Source organism: Trichosurus vulpecula, chromosome 3, assembly GCF_011100635.1.
Source record: "Trichosurus vulpecula isolate mTriVul1 chromosome 3, mTriVul1.pri, whole genome shotgun sequence".
Taxonomy (NCBI): domain Eukaryota; kingdom Metazoa; phylum Chordata; class Mammalia; order Diprotodontia; family Phalangeridae; genus Trichosurus; species Trichosurus vulpecula.
The window spans coordinates 133,592,214-133,610,296 of NC_050575.1; the positions used below are offsets into that span (position 1 = coordinate 133,592,214).

Here is an 18,083-nt window from a genome sequence, read left to right on the forward strand (position 1 = left end):
ATAGCACATTTGAGCAGTTGGAAACCAGCATATAGTAGGTGCTCCTGTACTAGAAAACCAAATTAGGTCTTATTAGACTACATTTACTTATCAATCCAAAGGCCCTGCTGGGTCCTTGATGAGAATTAGTCAGGGCCCTTTATGATTGTGAATAGCTGAATCAAGTAACGTATGACAAAGGGTTACTGTAGTCTTGGAAAAGTCACTCTGTGTTCCACATCTCTTACCTTAAACCTGCACATCCTCTAGAATTGCCACAATAGCAGGAGCGACCAGCCTCCATTCATGTTGGGTCACAGGAAGAATCTGAGTTAAGGGAGATCCTAGACTAAAAATGACAGAGAGGATACTGGTATTATCTGACAGTGTGGAAAGGTTACAGTCTCAAGGACCAGACATGGCAGTAGCTTGAGGACTTACATGTTTTAGTATGAGTCAAGCACTTTCAATGAGTACCCAGAAAGGCCATAACCTCCTTTCTCTATGAGTGGGGAAGAGGTTGTTAGGGTAGGAAATAAGTTAATAAGAAGCCTGAAGTAGAGGAGCTCAGCTGGGACTGTGCACCAGAGACAGGCATCATTGGGAAAGTACTGAGCACATGGCAATGGAGCTTAATTAGCATCATGGACACCACCCATATCCAATAGGTCTTTCAGCCAGTTTTACATTGTTGTCAGAGTTGACATATACTGGTCGGAATGACACCCTTGTGAAGACTTCAGTATAGAGTCTGAGAGATCTGCTTGGAAGCCAGGACAAAGAGTATAATCCAGAGGGGATGTGAGTGGTGAAGATATGTCTTGAACACTTGTCTTCACAGCCATGTATCTTTCATAACTGAGATCAAACTTCCAGCACTTGGGGAAGGCTATAGAGCAGCTGGTATTTTCATGACAGACCAAATATAAAACTTGCCTTTTTTTATGGCCAAAGTTGAACCCTCCAGTTTTTTTTTCTTGACCTGACTACCACAACCCTGATATATGACTAGAGGAAAGGAGAGAGAATATGTGCCTTTGGGAATCTTGGGTCTGGCTTACCTGCTCTCCCCCAAATCCTGGCAGAGCTACTCCATGGACCAGTCTGCTACCATGGGTAATTCACTTCAATTATGTACCAAATGCCAGGTACTGGGGATATGAAGACAAAAATAGTACCTGCCCTCAAAAGAGCCTAGATATGTTGTGGGGGTGTATGGCATCTATGCAGAGAAGTAAAATAAAAGATAATCTGAAGAGACAGCAAGCACTAAAAATGACTGAGGTTTAGGGGAGGCTTCACAGATGAGCTGGCAGCTGAGCTCAGTCCTGAAGAAAGATAGGAGATGGAGAAGAGGAAGGAAGAAGTTCATCCTAGGCATAGGTGGTGGTGGTGGCTTCTAGTGACTTAGGCTATGTGATGTTGAGCTTAGGGAATACAGTGCAGCAGTTTAGTTAAAACACAGAGTACCTCTATATGAAATAATGTTGGCAGTTTGGATGCAGACTGTGGAAGGCCATATAGGCTAGGCTGAGGAGCTCATATCAAACCTTAGAGGGAAAAGGGAGTCACCAAAGGATTTTAAGCAGGGGAGTGACATAGTCAGGACTGTGCTTTAGGAAAGTTAACTGGTAGCTGTATACAGGATGGTTTAGAGAGGGGAGGGACTGAAAGGAAGGAAGCTAATTAGGAGGCCACTGCAGGAGCCCATGAGAGATGTTATGTGGGACTGAATTTGAATGTTCTCTATTTGAATGGAGAGAAGAATGCAAGGCATATTATGGAGAGTCAACAAGATTTGAGAACTGATTGGATATGGTGGATGAAGGAGTAAAAAGTCATGGAAGTCCAAAAGTTGACAGCATGGACACTGGGAAATGAGTTCCTTCAATAGAAATAAAGGTTTGGAGGAGTGGTGGATTCAAGGGGTAAGATAATGAGCTTCATTTTTGGACACATTGAATTTGAAATGCCTACAGAACTGACCAGGAAAAGACAAGGAGTTGTTGGTGGAAGTAGGTTCAAGAAAGAGATTAAGTATGGATATATAGATTTGAGCATCATCTCTGGAGAGATGGCACTTATACCTATGGAAGTAAATAAGATCTCCAAGAGAGTGCCTACAGAGAGAAAAAAGCCCAGGGCAGAGTCCTAAAAAGCATCACACTGAGAGACAGGAAATGAGTAATAGTCCAGCAAAGGAGACTAAGCAGGAGATTAAGCAGGAAAAACAGGAGAGAATGCTGTCCCAGAAAGTTCAAATAAAATGTGGACTGAGAAAAAGCCATTGGGTTTAGGAGTTAAAAGATTTTAGAGGACAGATCACTAAGGAAAGAGGTGCCATGAGTTCTTGGAAGTCAATAACTGTATAAGTGCTTATAGTAAATTATATGGCAGGTATTTTAGGTGGGGTCAGATGAAAAGCACCTGGAATTGCCAGAGCTGTGTAGTTAGTCCTAAACAATCCCAGATCCTAGGACAGGTAAAAACTATTTTCTCAAGTTATGAGGATAAAAGAAGCCAGAATACTTCACTAAGCCAGCTGCCCTTACAATAAACCCATGTGGCTAGTGAAGAGGCTGGATTGCACCTGATGATGTACTGTGTACTACAGGGAGCTGAATGAAATTGTTATAGCAATCACTGAAGACTTTTTAGATGTGGTGGCCACCCAAGCCCCACAAGAATGGAATGGGGTAGTCCAATTTACTGCCTTCTTTCTACTTTTGTGGCTTAGTAGTCAGGAATAGTTTATATTTACCTAGGAAGAACTCCAGTGTACCTTCACGATTGCTCCCTACAGCTCCTACATGAACTCTTCCTCTTAGTGTCAGATTGGTGGACAGAGACCTGAAGGAGGCCCCACTTCCTGAGGACGACATCCACCACTACACATCCATGATGTAATGCTGGCTAGACCAGACAAGGCCATGGTGACAGAGGTCCTAGACTGGATGGTGGCCTAAATAAGGGATGAGTTGTGGGGGACCAACACTAAGGAAATCCAAGGTTCAACCTGCTCAGTCAAGTTTTCAGGAATACAGTATATGGGGAGAGGCTAGATGAGCCTGGACACAGTCCAGAACAAGCTAGTGATAATTGCTAACACAACAGACATTGGCAGTGGGTACCAGTGGTAGCAGAGGTTTTAGCGGAGTGAGCATCACAGGCACTGAAGGCAGCAAAGGCCCCAGGGAGCAGTTTCAAAGGTTCCAGCATTAATAGCAGTAGTGCAGGGCAGAGTGGGGGGTGTCACAAGTACCAGGAGTTGATAGTGTTATTGTCAATGTTCATGAATAAGTAGCAAACTCTACTAGAGAGACTAAGGCCTCTCTAGTCCTAGCCCTGACGCCCTATTCTGCTAGCCTACCCTGCCTATGAGGTCCTTACTCCTGCAGATCTGTTTTTCCTGGTTTACTAACAGTTCCCCATACTGCAAGAGTAGCATGCACAAATGGCCCTCGGTAGTCATTAATCAATCCAGTAACAGGTGACAGCCTGAGGGACAGAGGTCTTGTCCAGTCCTCCCAGTGAGCTGAGATAGGGCAACACATGACTAGCACCAGAGAGAGCCTTTAGGAAGAGCACAGATAAGGCATTCAACTGTACTTGTTACTGGACAATGACAATGGGTCTGAAGCCTGGAGGGGACAGGCCTGGTTAATTAAAGGTATTGGAAGAATTCTGTCAATGTCTTCCACATATGAGTTGATTGTAGGGCATGTTCAGCACCCATCAGTCATCAAATGCCCTCTGCTGAACTGAACAATCAGGTCAAGAATGTCAAACAAAAGAACGGCACAGGTCAAGAAAGGAAGTCCATTATCAACCTAAACATGGGGGCAATGATGTGGGAATGGATAATCCTTTTAAGGATAAGGTAGCAATATGTACTCAAAGGGCTTCATCACCATGACCCAAAATACTGGGATTAGGTGTCCCACCTCCCAGAAGTCAGATCCAAGACAAACTGGCATTATTTTAGGAAGGTAGAGAGCTTCCTCCAGAGATTTCTTGGATCTGATCTCTAAGACTTACCTGATAACGATGGGTTGCTTTTGGACATAACTGGTTCACAACTGGACCTTCCTTATTCCATTCCTGGAACAGAGTAGCAAGGATCTCAAGGTCCTTTCTCCCCCACTGCTTAAGGGGCTTCATACACCCTGAAGAAATAGCTGCAATTAGCAGCTTTCTTTTCCCCTATGATGTTTGACAACTCCTCAGAAAGGCTTGTTCCTTCAAGACAGTTGGTTGCACTGGGTCTGGAGTCAGGAAGACCTGAGATCAAATCTGGCTTCAAAACTTATTAGCTGTCTAACTTTGGGCAAGTCACTTAATGCCTGTGTGCCTTAGTTTCCTCAACTGTAAAATGGGAACAAAAATAGCACCTTCTTCACAGCATTGTTGTGAGGCTCAAATAAGATAATGTTTGTAAAGTGCTTAGCACAGTGTCTGGCACATGACGGGTACTTAATAAATGCTTATTCTTATTCCTTCTTCTTCCCTTAAAAAGTTAGAATTGTTGGAAGGTACCTTGTTCTTAAATGCCATGGGGAAGGTTAAGCTGTCTCTACATAATTATAATGAACCTGGAAGAAAAGGGATGCCTTAGCTTATTAGCCAACAATTCTGAATCCCTGGATGAAGGTGACAGAGAATCTTTGACCAGCTCCCAGGGTAGAGAGGGAAGTCCCTCAGCTAAGCTCTCTAAAGTGGTGACACCTCTCTTCCTAGGGATGGGGAAGCCCTGTCTGGCAGGCTCGAGGACAATGAATCGGTGTTGGTACAGACAAGTCTTGGTGCTGACCAGGACAGGCCATATGTAAGAGGGTGATGATTCTTAGCTACTTCCCTTCATAGACCTTGACTCATGATGAGGATCAGTGACTGTGCTGGGAGTGTCATCATCTGTGCTGTGACCTTGATATTCCTAGTGCTATTCTTGCTCATACTCACTACTCCACCCACTGTAAACTGCAAAGATTTGGCATCACTCATCCTATGGACCAGATCATCAAGATCCTTCTGAATGGGGTAAATATAGCCTCAGATTTCTGATCTTTGCTTCCATATTTGGTCACTTATATTGCTTTTTTTAATGCTTTTAAAAAAATTTTTTATTTTACCTACACTAATCTGCAATGCTGCCTACACCAAGCTTCTTATGACTCAGAAGTAATGGCCCTAAAGTTAATTAAGTGGTGGATGATCTAGGAGAGACCTTTAGCATCTTGCCACAATCTTGAGATCTCTTTGGAGCCTGATTTTATCATCTAGCATGTTAGCTATTCTTCCAGGCTTTGTGTCATCTGCAAATTTAATATGCATGCCAGGTTTCCAGTATATCCACTGGGTGCTAGGTCTGGAGTCAGGAAAACCTAGGTTCAATTTGGAGTTCATATAGTTACTAGCTCTGTGCCTCAATGATGTCACACAGGCTGGACTAGTTTTCACCTAAAAGATGGGGAAAGCATCTTCCAGGATTTACTAGTCCAGGGGCCAGAGCTCCAGATGTTGATTCAGCTTCTAGTCATGTAAACCTGGTCCAGGAGAAATCAGTGCCTCTTAGACTTAATAGATATCTCACTAGTTTGTGAATCAACACACTCCTCTGACCAGATGCATTTCCATGGAGACAAAAGGGGCTGCATCTACCTGAACCAATGCTGTATCCTTGCTGAATATCCTTTCCATTCTATTGTTAAGTAATCTTCCTTTTTGTTAAATGTTAGATTATCTACAAGTATTTAATTTGTTAATGACAGTAAGGGTTCCAAAGCATAAAGGCAGAGGACAGAGGGAGTAAAACTAGGTAATGGTAGGATTGAATTGGATGGGGAATATTGAGAAAGGTAGCAGGAAGATGCTCACCCTTGGAAATGATTCCGAATTACTGGTATTGGGGAGTTGAAGGTATAAATTTGTCATTGATAGGTACCAAGCAGTACCTACTTTTCTGGATCTTATGATGATGGCATATTGTGCTCATAAAGTATTCCTAGGAACTGAGCTAAGGTAGAGGAAGCATGATAGCATGTAGAAGTAATTAGACTGAAACAGAAGCAATAAATGTTGGAATAAATTATGGACCACTTAGTTACCCTTAATGAGGTCAGGTCACTCAGCCTAGACAAAAAACATTCCCAGGTTATAAAAGGAATGACAGATGAGATAATTGAGGGATAGTCACTGAACTCCGAAAGAGAGGTAAGGTGCCAAAAGAGTAGATAAGCAAAGCTATTGTTTGGCTTTTTAATAGAGGGAAGAAAGTGGAGTCTGCAACCTTAGCCCAGGAAGCTTGAATTTAATTCCTGACAAAATTCGAGTACATTATTAAAGGGACAGTTGTAAATATTTAGAAAACAGAGACTACAAAAAGTCAGTATGGTGTAATTTCATCATGAATAAGTCATTTCAAACTAATCACATTTCCTTTTGTAATTGTGTTTCTAAACTGATAGATTAAGGGGATGCTATAGATTTATTTTCCCTAAATTTCAACAAAGCATTAGACAAATTCTATTCATGTAGAAAAGATAAAGAAAGAGCTAAAGGCTACCTAACACTATAATTAGGTGGACTCAGAAGGATTTGAATGGTTGGACAAAGATTATTCACTAATGGCTTCATGTCAACTTCGAAAGTTTCTAATGGAATATCTCAGGGATTTGTCCTTAGCTCTGTTCTATTTAACTTTTTGTATCAGTGACTTATATGGAGTCATAGAATATTGCTGTTTAGTCATTTTCAGTCCTGTCTGATTCTTTGTGACCCCTTTTGGAGTTTTCTTAGCAAGAATACTGGAGTGGTTGGCCATTTCCTTTTCTGGCTCATTTTAAGGATGAGGAAACTGAGGCAAACAGGGTTAAGTGACTTGCCCAGGGTCACAGAGCTAGTAACTATGTGAACTCCAAATTGAACTTAGGTTTTCTTGACTCCAGATCTAGCACCCTATCCACTGGGCAACCTAGCATGCTTAGTAAATTTGCAGATGACACAAAGCCTGGAAGAATAGCTAACAGTCTAGATGATAAAATCAAGCTCCAAAAAGATCTCACAAGTTTGAACATTAGGCAAAATCTAATGTGATAAAATTTAACAGGGATAAGTAGAAAGTTTGATACTTGTGTTAAAAATGCCAACTTCACAATTACAAGGTATGAAAGGAATGGCATGATAATAGCTTTGTCTGAAAAAACTTTCAGAGTTTAATGGAATATAAGCTCAATATGAATCAGTAGTACGACATACTACCAAAAAAGATAATGTGATATTAAGCTGCACTGAAATGTGTCCTCCCCAGGACTAGGCAGATGACAGACCTGCTGTCCTCTTCTCTGGCCAGAACGTATCTGGAACACTTTATTCAATTCTGGATAACACATATGAGGAAAAGCCACTATTAAACTGGAGACTGTTCAGAGAAGAGCAAACAATATGGTGAAGGGCCTCAGAATTTTGCTATACAGATAGTTCTCGCTTTATGTAGGTGGACCATTCTGGAGACCTCTACATAAATTCATTTTTTCATAATGTGAATTTGCCTGCAGATCTGGGGAAGAGAGGGAGGGATCAAGACAGGAAGGGGGTGTTGAACTCATGGAGGGGCATGTGGCACATAGTTTAAGGACATGTGGATGTGAGGACAGAGAAGGGAAAGCAGGAAAAGGAACATGGCCCAGGCCAGACACATGGACGCCTAGGTGGAATTAAGAAGAACATGTGGCGAACAGATACGTGGGGCCTGGACATGGACAAAGACAGGAGAGGGCAGGTGACATACAGGGTCTGAGGACAGACATGTGGTACCAAGCACAGATGGATGGCAGACAGACACCCGGTCTGGACAGTTGGATGAATGGGTGTAGTGGAGCAAAGGTCTCCTCTCTCAGGGTGCACATCTCAAGCCAAGCTCCCAATCCACAGTAGCGATCTCCCTGAGAGTTCTTCTGCTTTCACTTGAAGGGTTTTTTTTATTTTTTTAGTGGTGGGGTGGTGGGAAGCTGTGGAGCCCAAGGTGAGGGGGCAGGATCAGAGAGAGAGTGTGATACTGTATAGTAAAGTTAACATAGGTGTTTTTTTAGAATGTGGATTTCTTTCAGAATTGTTTGTGTAAAGTTGAATTTGTGTAATGCAAATTTACATAAAGCAAGAACTTTCTGTATAAGGATCAGTGGAAGGAACTGAGTTTTTTCACTTGAAAATGAGAGGATTCAATGCAGCCATGATAGTTCCCTTCATATATTTCTAGAGTTGCCATGTACAAAGAGATTTATTTTTCTTGTGTCTAGAGGCCCTAACTAGGAACAACAGGTAGAGGTTGCAAAAACATAAGTAAAACCTTACTAAGTATTAAAAAGCCACAAAGTGGAATGTTAGATGATAATAGGATCCCTTTTACTAAAGGTCTTTCAGGAAAGGCTGGATGACCACTTTTGGGGGATTTGTAAAGGAGATTCTTGTTAGATTAGACGAATATATGAAGCCCATTCAAAAGTCTACATATCTAGCCACTATTTTCTTATGAGCCCAGGCCTACATCACCAACTAGTTGCCTAGACATCTCCATCTGGATGTCCACTAAGTATTTCAAACTTGACATGTACAAAAGTGAACTCATTCCCTTTCCTTTAAACCTGCCCTTCCTTCCTCCTAACGACCCGATTTCTGCAAAAGGCACCACTCTTCTTGTAATCACCTAGATTCAGAACCTTCAACTCTTCACTCTCCCTCACTTCCCCATATCCAAAAAGTTATTTAACTCCACAACTCCTTTTCTTCCTTTCCTACCCTCACCCCCCAAACATGCTCCTTACAAATGTCAAATATATATGTGAAAACAAATTTAGGTCCTTAAAGTTCTGGAAATGTCATCCTTCATTCAAGAATCTTCAGTGGCTCTCTAAGATGATAAAGTAGAAAATTCTCTGACTTTTAAAGCCATTTAAAATCTGACTCCAGCCAGATTCATTTCACATTATTCTCCTTCATACAGTCTATGTTCCAGCCAAAATGGTCTACTCACAGTTCCCCAAAAACTACATCATCTTCCACCTCTATGCCTTTGCATATGCATATGCATATGCCTTTCCTTGAGTGCTCTTTCCCTTGCAATTCTTGGAATCTCAAACTCCTTTAAAGGCTAAGCTCACATGCCACCCTCTTTGTGAGGCCTTTTCTGAACCATCCTCCCTCCCCCTAATTTTTAGTACTCTTCCTCACCACAAAATAACTTGTATCTACTTTGCATATAATTTGTACTTACTTAGCTATGTATATATGATCCTCTCTCTCTCTTCCCCTTATACTCTAAGCTCCCGAGGTTAGGAACAGTTCCATTTCTTCTTCACAGCTCCAGGATCTAGCATAAGGCCTTCATATTGTAGGTGCTTAATGCATTTGTACTGAATTAAATTGAACTATGACAGATGAAGCAGGGGTCCATTATTAGGACCCTGCCCTGGCTTCCCCTTCCCTCCCCTGACCCCACCATCTGGACAATTGATAGTGCCTTCCCCTCCAAAGTTAACTTGTCTATCTTTTCTATACACATATCTCCCATATACAAAGTAAGCACTTGAACGCAGTCTATTTAATTTTTGTCTTTGTATCCTCATGCCTAGCATTTAATAAATACTTATTGACTGTGTATGTATGCTAGAAATAATTATTAACAAAAGATCACAGAGCTGGAAAGGGCCTCAGTGGTCATCAAAGCCAACTTTCACATTTTACAAATGCGAAAGCTGATGCTCAGGTAGGTTAATGACTTAGTCAATGTCACACAGGTGGTAAGTAGGCTAAGATTTGAACTCAAATCTTTTGATGCAAATTCAGTGCTTGTTCTACTGCATTATTCTTAAATATAACAAAACCTTGTTATTCTAATATTGCTGAGTGCCTATGGGTCAGTGTTTCCCAAAGCTAATTTAGCTATGCGACGTTTATGTTTGAAATATATTATGGAACTAAGTACTGGTCTAGAGTTTTATGAATATGGAATACTCTTAGGACAAAAGGGGATAAGAGACATTTTGGAACAGAGAGAGGAAATTAAAATTGTTATTATGCGAAATGATTACAAGAATGCGATACTTTCATATGATTCTATCATCCTATGTCCAAGATAAATGACTATAGGAATCTCTATCAATTCTTTGGTTTTAAATTCATTGCAAATGATCGTGAAAAGATTTTCACTGTCTTAATTCTGAACACTATTTTCATAAGGTGTAATTCAGGTAATATAAACCACTGAGCAAAATATATTACAGTGAGGTTCACTGGGCTGTCTTGGAAAATACAATGAACTGTGAACCTTGCTTTCTCTTAACAACCTAAGAAACTAGCTCCTCAGTGATATGTGATTACCAAACAATGACACATAAATGTGAAAGCTGTCCTTTGACAGATAATCCTATTGGGTAAGTACCATGGTATTTGATTTACTGTGAAGAAAAAAGCCATAAAAGCATCTATTATATATTTAACCTCCCCAGGAAGAAATTACCTAGGTATTGTTTTGGTGTTTTTTTTGATCAAAATAAAAAAAAAGCATAAACTAGCAGTTTCAAAGAAAATAACAATCAACCCTAAACTCATGCTTAAAGAACTGGTGCCTCCAGGCTCAGCCATCCTATTGGACAATGAACTGCTACAAGGTCCCAAGAAGAAGCACAGCACGTTAATTTTTTTTTTGGGGGGGGGGAGGGGTTGGTTGAATTTTTTTTTAGTAAAAACCTTCTCACACGTGCCATATTTAGATTACTATTTATGTACTGATGCCATTTTTACTATCTTTACTATCAAGATCATCATTCTGCCATCTGTCTGACAGGCCTGGAGTCAACTTTGACCCTCTCTCATCTTTTATCTCCTCTAATGAACCAATTATCCTGTTTCTCCTTTCTTCTTCAAGCGTGTCAAAATAGCTCCCCCATCCAATGCCATTCTGTATCAAGAACAATTCCAAACTCCTCAAGCTGTCATTCGAGATCCTCTACAATATGGCCCCCCACTACAGAGCCAATCTATTTCTCACTATTTCCATAATGTAGCTTTCACTGAAGTCTCTTCAGTGATTCTTAGACATGATACTTCAGCTCTAATCCTTTGCCTCTAATACCCTCTGCCATTCTCTATCACTATCCAAACTTATCCATCAAGGTCAGTTCCAATCTCACTTCTTTCAGGAAGTCTTTTCACCGTACTTTTCCCTCGTCTTTGAATCACAGACCTATCTGTATTACTTAACTTTTTCACCTATGTTAAAAATAAAAATGTTATTTGATGTTTGCGTATTTCCAATGAGCCTTTAAGGACAAAAATTGTGCTTTCTATTTCTTCTGTTTTGTTCACAGGTTCAAACTCAGTTCTAAGAACATAGTACAACTGAATAATCTGCTGAATAGTTTGATGGTAGGCAGGGGAGAAAGTCACCAGACAAATTGAGAAGACTTCCAGTCTGCTGGGGTCAAACAATTGGGGCTCAAGTCCCTTAATAGGACTTGGTTAGGCAGAAAAGCTTGAGGACAAAGGAAGAAAAGTTTCCCCTCTTTGAGACTAGAGATATGGCATTTCAGGAGAAAGTCCAACTCACCTGGGATCTGGCTGTAGGAAGTGCAGAGTTCATCCTCTCTTGCTCAATACTCTCTTGTTGGGGAAGGGCAAAGTCTTGAGAAGACAGAGCTGAGGAAGAGAAAGAAGCCATGAGAGACCTCCCCTTATCTTGTGGTTCTCTTATAGGCTAAAAATCCTCACAGAAAAGTTGGTGTAATGCTACACCCTCACTCCCCAAACACTTTGTAAAAGAATAAGAAAGTCAAATGAAGTCCAGGAGCAACTCCTTCTCCATCTTGGATCAAAAAGGAGTGCCAATGACATTGCTGTCTGGGTCCTACAGTCTATCTTTTTGGTGCTATTAGGTCCTACGTGTTGAATCTATTATTTAGGGTCCCAATGAAAGATCACCCCCAAAGACGACCTGATCACTCAAGGTGCAGTTCTGAAAGCTTTTATTAATGTGAGACCCACTCTATGAATGGCATCAAGTACAGCCAAAGCATTCTGTTGCATACCTTCCCATCTATATTCACAATCTTAAAATCCCCATTCTTTCCTGACCTGCTTTAGGAGAGGGATTAAGTTATGGTTCAACAGAATATCCCACCTTCAACTCTTTCCCAGAAACATCCCTTAGAAAAAGCAGGATGAGAATACAGTGCTGGGTCCACTTCAGCCCCAACAACAGATATAGAAAATTTGCCTAGTAAAGGTGTAGTAGGCAAATTTTCTAAGCAGAAAATTAATTCCAGGTAAGGAAAAAAATGAATATTTCCTACAGGTGTAAGGCTCTGGCAATCAGTTTCACATGCAATTTCTTCCTTGGACCATTCATATCTCTTTCTTCTCTGTAATGCTCACCTTTCTCCCCAAGCATCTAGATCAATCCTTCGAAGTCATCCACTCCTCAATGTGTTCTCAATATTCCAATGTCACTTCAGTCCTGGTGGGAAGGTCAGAAATTGTTCTGGCAATAGCCACACGCACTTTCTTCTAGGTTATGCTCTGACACTTTGGCAAAAATTTCAAGTCAGCAGTCTCTCCACTTGGGATGTATTGCAGGTCCCCAGGGTGTGAGAGCTCAGAGGCAACGTCACTTCACTTTGGTGCTGAGATCTCGGTAGGGAACCCTCCTTCTGGTGCCCAGGGCTGTACACTTGTAGAATCTCTGGAGGACTGAAGTGAATAAAGAGAAGATAGAATCAGCAAAAGGGATCTAGCAGCCTTGGTAGTGGGTTGAGACCTAAAGAACAAAAAGTAGAGAGAGCTATGCAAATAAATATATGATGAATCATAATTTTGTTCATTTAGCAAACTGGTAAGGGACACCTACTATGAACAAATCTTTGTGTAAGTTGCTATAGGGAATACAAAAATATATAAAACAAGTTCTCTGACCTTCAGGAACTAAAGATCTAGTATACTGATGTTGTCCAGCATATGATGCTGAAGGATCAATGTCAAAAGCTCTTGGAATTAACTCACAATCACTTAGATAAACACAGGTGAATAGGATTCTTCTCTCACACACATATACTGGCTCCCTACTGCACAAAAATAAATAAATAAATAAATAAATAAATTAACACACACCTTAACACTGGATTAGAGGCCCTTTACAAACTAGCTTCGTTAAAACTTTCCAGTTGTAATTCATATGACATCCCAATGGAATGGGAATGACACACTCTACATCCCAACAATACTAACTGATCCCCCAATCCTTTTCTTAGATTGCCTTTTCCTTTCCCAAGCATTTGCTGATACTATAATCAAAATCTGGAACTGGACTGGGCTATCCCCCAACCCTGCTTACTAAAACCCCTCTTTTTTCTTAAGGCCCTGCAGGGATGCCGTCCTAGAATCACGCCCACATCCAGCTGGAAGTAATCTCTCCTTCCTCAAATTCGACACGGCATTTAGCCGGGACCTCTACATTGCAGTTATTAAATAATCCTTCCTGCAAAAGCTTCGTGGAAACACGTCTTTTCTTCTCCATGAAATTCCATGACGGAGGAAGAGACGCCTCTGTTTGATTGGGGATCTTTGTACCCACGATGTCTATCTCAGTGACATGCACAGAGTAGATGAACAGCTACTGGTGAGAGGAAACGGGGAGCGGGGGATTTTAACTGCTTCACCCAAATGTAACCTACAAATAAGAGAGCGCTTGTCTTTCTATGTGACACACACACACACACACACACACACACACACACACACACACACACACACACACACACACACACACACACACAGAGTCTCTCACCAACCCTCCCCCGCCCCCTCCCCGTGCCTTCTCCTCAGTCTTTAAGCCCGCCCCTTGTCCCGCCCCTCTCAGGGGAGGGAATGGCCCCGATCGCATGCTCCGTTCTAGGTCCCTGGTCTCCTCCCGGACCCGCCCAGATCGGGTTCAGGGTGCTGCGAGGAACTGGGCCCGGGTCACTAAATACCTGGAATTGGGTCCGGGGCCCGACCCGACCTCAGATAAAGAACTGGTTCGAGGCCAAAGAACCAATCATGGCGTCGAGGCTGCGCGCGCATTCTTCATGCCGCCTTACAAGGGAGGGGGGAGGAGAGCCTGCGCCCTGAGAGCCTCAGGACTACCGCACCCAGAATGCACCGCTTCCGTTTTCCCGCGGCTTCCTGTGCGAAAGGTCCTGCGGGTTAGCATCACCAAGACCTTTTCCTCCCCTGCACCGGGATACCGGTCCACTCTTTCTGCTGAGAGCACGTGGATGCTAAAAAACTAAACCCTGCCGGTAGTGAACAATCTTTCGACAATCATAGGTCGTGGTCTTTGAAATTCCCTCTCTCTTTCCCATCCTATCATTTATCACGGCATGTTTCCCTTGGCTACAGCCCGCCCTTTCCGGTTCTAATTCTGAGGATGGTTTGGTTGTGTTTGAATGGACAAGAGTTGAAACGGGCGAGGGAGTGATCGTAGGACTTAGAAATAGTGGTAGGAGGGCATTTGATGGGTGGAACAGAAGGATTTCATCCTACTTTTTGCAGGCAGAAACTTCTCTGGAAGGCCTTCCTTAGTAACCGCCAAAGAACTAGAGATTTAAGGCCGGATAGGACGCTAGGTGGCGCAGTGAATAGAGCGCCAGGCCTGGAGTCAGGAAGACCTAGGTTCAAATACGGGCCCTGACAATAGCTGTGTGACCCTGGGCACTTAACCCTGTTTGCCTCAGTTTCCACTTATGAAAAATGAGCTGAAGAAGAAAATGGCAAACTACTCCAGTATCTTCGCCAAGAAAACCCCAAAAGGGGATCACAAAGAGTAGGACACAACTGAAAAACGACTGAAAACCACCACTAGTGGGAGCTGGGATCCTCTAGAATTTGAATTGGGAAAGAGGGGGCGCCACCGAGAGGAGGGGCCTGGGGAACAATACCCTGAAGAGGTACCAGAGAAGGGCGGGCTACTGTTGTAAGAAGGGAGGATTGGATCCTCCTTAAATTAGGACTTCATTAAAAAAAGAAACCTGCATTTATCAGTCTCTGTAAGGAGAAATTGATTAATCTTCTGGAGGTCTTTTAGGAACGTAAGGAGGACCCATGAAACAGACCTTATTTAAACTTTTCAAAGAGTTTTGGCAAGGCACCACTAGGACCCTAGCTATTTTTTTAAGGTCAGTGAGTCACTAATTTAGGGAGAAGACACTTTTTTGTCCTTTAGAGAATTGGGATAAATTCAGAAAACAAAAAGGTGGAATCATTAGAGGCTTTTTTGAAGGGAAAAGTGGAAATAAAAGGGGACACCAAGGGCCTAGGGCAGAGCCTTGAAGTTTAACGCTTCTATAAATGATCTGAATGAGGAAGTACATTAAGAAGAGATGCCATGTCCACAGAAGGTGAATTTCCAAAGACTCTTTAACATGGTGCAGCATTTTTAAGGCACCTATCCCTGCCTTGAGCTCACATGTGGATCTTCCCAGACAAGCTGCCCTAGGTTGAAGGTAGTCTGTAACTGTATTTGTTCAAACCCATAGGTCCCAGGGCTTTATGGATGTGTCTATTTTAGTGGCAGAGCTGTGCAAAGTCATCAGCCTCACTCTCTCTTCCAGGGTCATTGGAGTTCAATTTCTACTGGAAAGGCAGAGTTGGTTCCACATAAGGAAAGCGAGAAAACAAACCAGCTTAATAATATAAATAGTAAAAATCATATGATTATAACAATAGATAGTTAAAATGGTTTTGATGAAATCTAACACTCACTTTTATGAATAACTAAATCATAGGAGTAAATGAACCTTTACTTAATATAGCAAATAGTATTTATCTAAATGAAAGAGCAAGCATATGTAATAGAGAAAAATTAGAGGCTTCTCCAGTAAGATAAGGGCTAAAGCAAGGATATCCCCACCTTTTTTAAACAATAATATTTATCATTGTGATGTGCAAGCTATAGCAATAAGACAAGAAAAAGAAATTAGTGGAATAAGCATATGCAAATTCTCTCTCCTCTTCCCTCCCCACCCACCCTCCTTAAGAAGGCAAGCAATTCATCATAGGCCACATGTGTATCATTATGTAAAACCCTTCCACAATACTCATATTGTGAAAGACTAATATATTTTGCTCCTTCTTATCCTATCCCCCTTTATTCAGTTTTCTCCCTTGACCCTGTCCCTTTTCAAAAGTGTTTGCTTTTGATCACCTCCTCCCCCCATGTGCCCTCCCTTCTATAGTCCCCAATTTTTATCTCCTTCCTCCTTCTTTCCTGTGGGGTAAGATTCCCAATTGAGTGTGTATGTTATTCCCTCCTCAGGTCAAATCCAATGAGAGCAAGATTCACTCATTCCCCCTCACCAGCCCCCTTTTCCCTTCCTACAGAACTGCTTTTTCTTGCCACTTTTATGCGAGATAATTTACCCTATTCTATCTCTCCCTTTCTCCCTCTCTCAATATATTCCTCTCTCATCCCTTATTTTTTAGATATCATCCCTTCATATTCAACTCACCCTGTGCCCTCAGTCTATCTATCTATCTATCTATCTATCTATCTATATATAAATAGTATATTCCCTTCAGCTACCCTAATACTGAGGTCTCATGAATTATACACATCATCCTTCCATGTAGGAATGTAGACAAAACAGTTCAACTTTAGTAAGTCCCTTATGATTTCTCTTTCTTGTTTACCTCTTCATGCTTCTCTTGGTTTTTGTGTTTGAAAGTCAAATTTTCTATTCAGCTCTGGTCTTTTTCACTGAGAAAACTTGAAAGTCCTCTATTTTATTGAAAATCCATATTTTGCCTTGGAGCATGATACTTAGTTTTGCTGGGTAGGTGATTCTTGGTTTTAATCCTAGCTCCATTGACTTCCAGGATATCATATTCCAAGCCCTTAGATCCCTTAATGTAGAAGCCGCTAGATCTTGTGTTTTCTGATTGTGTTTCCATAAAATCTGATCTTTCATTTCAAGCCTTTCTGAACCCCTCAATGCTAAGGCTTTCCCTCTAATTCCCCTAATCTGCTAATTGTCTCCCACATTTGATTGTAAGCTTCTTGAAGGCAGGCACTGTCTTTTGCTTCCCTTTGTATCCCCAGGACTTAGCACCTGCCCAGCATACAGATTGATTTCTAAATATATAATCAATTGTTTTTCTGTTATTCTTTCTAGTTTTCTTTTTATTCTCAGAATTAAAAAGATTCAATTTTTTTTTTGCTGACCAAAAATCTCCTCTCTCTCACACACCTGCTATATTTAAAACAAAGAAAAGTTTTGTGAAAACATGCATAGTCAAGGAAAAGAAATCCCCACATTGGCTGTTTCAGAAAGTATATGTTCTTATTCTGTATCTTGAGTCCATCTCCTCTGCTTGTAAGAAATACAGGTGGCACTGAATAGAACAAAGACAGGAAAAAAGCTGGATTATCTAAAGCATACCCACAGGAAATCTGATGCAAGTGAGAAAATTTGAGGGCATTGAGTGATTGCTTCATGAGTTATCTGTTGGATAGGAAGATACCAAAGCAGGGAAAAGGTTTGGGGTCCTTTTAACACCTAAAAGAAAAACATCAGCTTCAAGTGTATAGACTCCTATTTGTAAAAACTTCCTGAAAATTTGTATGAGAAAAATCTCCACAAACAATGAGAGCATTCATAATAAGGGTGTTAGTACAGAAGTCCTTTTATGCTATATTCCATAGTGGACAACAACTCCACCATCATTCATTTGCCTGAAAGATGTAAAGGACATAAGAAAGCAGTGCTTGCCAATCACCAACCATATAGTAGGTGCTAAATAAATATTTAAAGGAAGTATTTCGTCATGATTATAGGTTAAGAGTTTAAAAGAAAAAACCATGGACAGGACTTCACTTCATTAAGCATCACTTAATCTTATAATGTTAGAGACGGCCCATTGCTCACTTGCAGGATTGTGATGAGTTAGAGATAATTGAACAGAAAGAGTGGTAAATGCCATTTGTGAGGAGAACTGAGGTACAATTAGTAGAAATAGGAGTAGGAAGTAGAAATATTCTTGACATAGAGGAAACTGGGGAATTTTAAGTTGATAGAAGT

General features: G+C 41.3%; 1 protein-coding gene across 1 annotated transcript in view; it reads right to left on the reverse strand.

Moving 5' to 3' along the window:
* LOC118843366 (zinc finger protein 501-like) overlaps nucleotides 1–13,219 on the reverse strand; it is a 31,586-nt gene extending 18,367 nt beyond the window's left edge. Inside the window, exons 1-3 of the mRNA XM_036750975.1 lie at nucleotides 13,138–13,219; nucleotides 12,406–12,720; nucleotides 11,582–11,670 (exon numbers count right to left, since the gene is read on the reverse strand). Coding sequence (XP_036606870.1) covers nucleotides 11,582–11,670; nucleotides 12,406–12,421 — 105 coding nt within the window. The 5' untranslated portion in view covers nucleotides 12,422–12,720; nucleotides 13,138–13,219. The remainder of the gene's footprint in view (nucleotides 1–11,581; nucleotides 11,671–12,405; nucleotides 12,721–13,137) is intronic.
* Nucleotides 13,220–18,083: the final 4,864 nt, after the last annotated feature.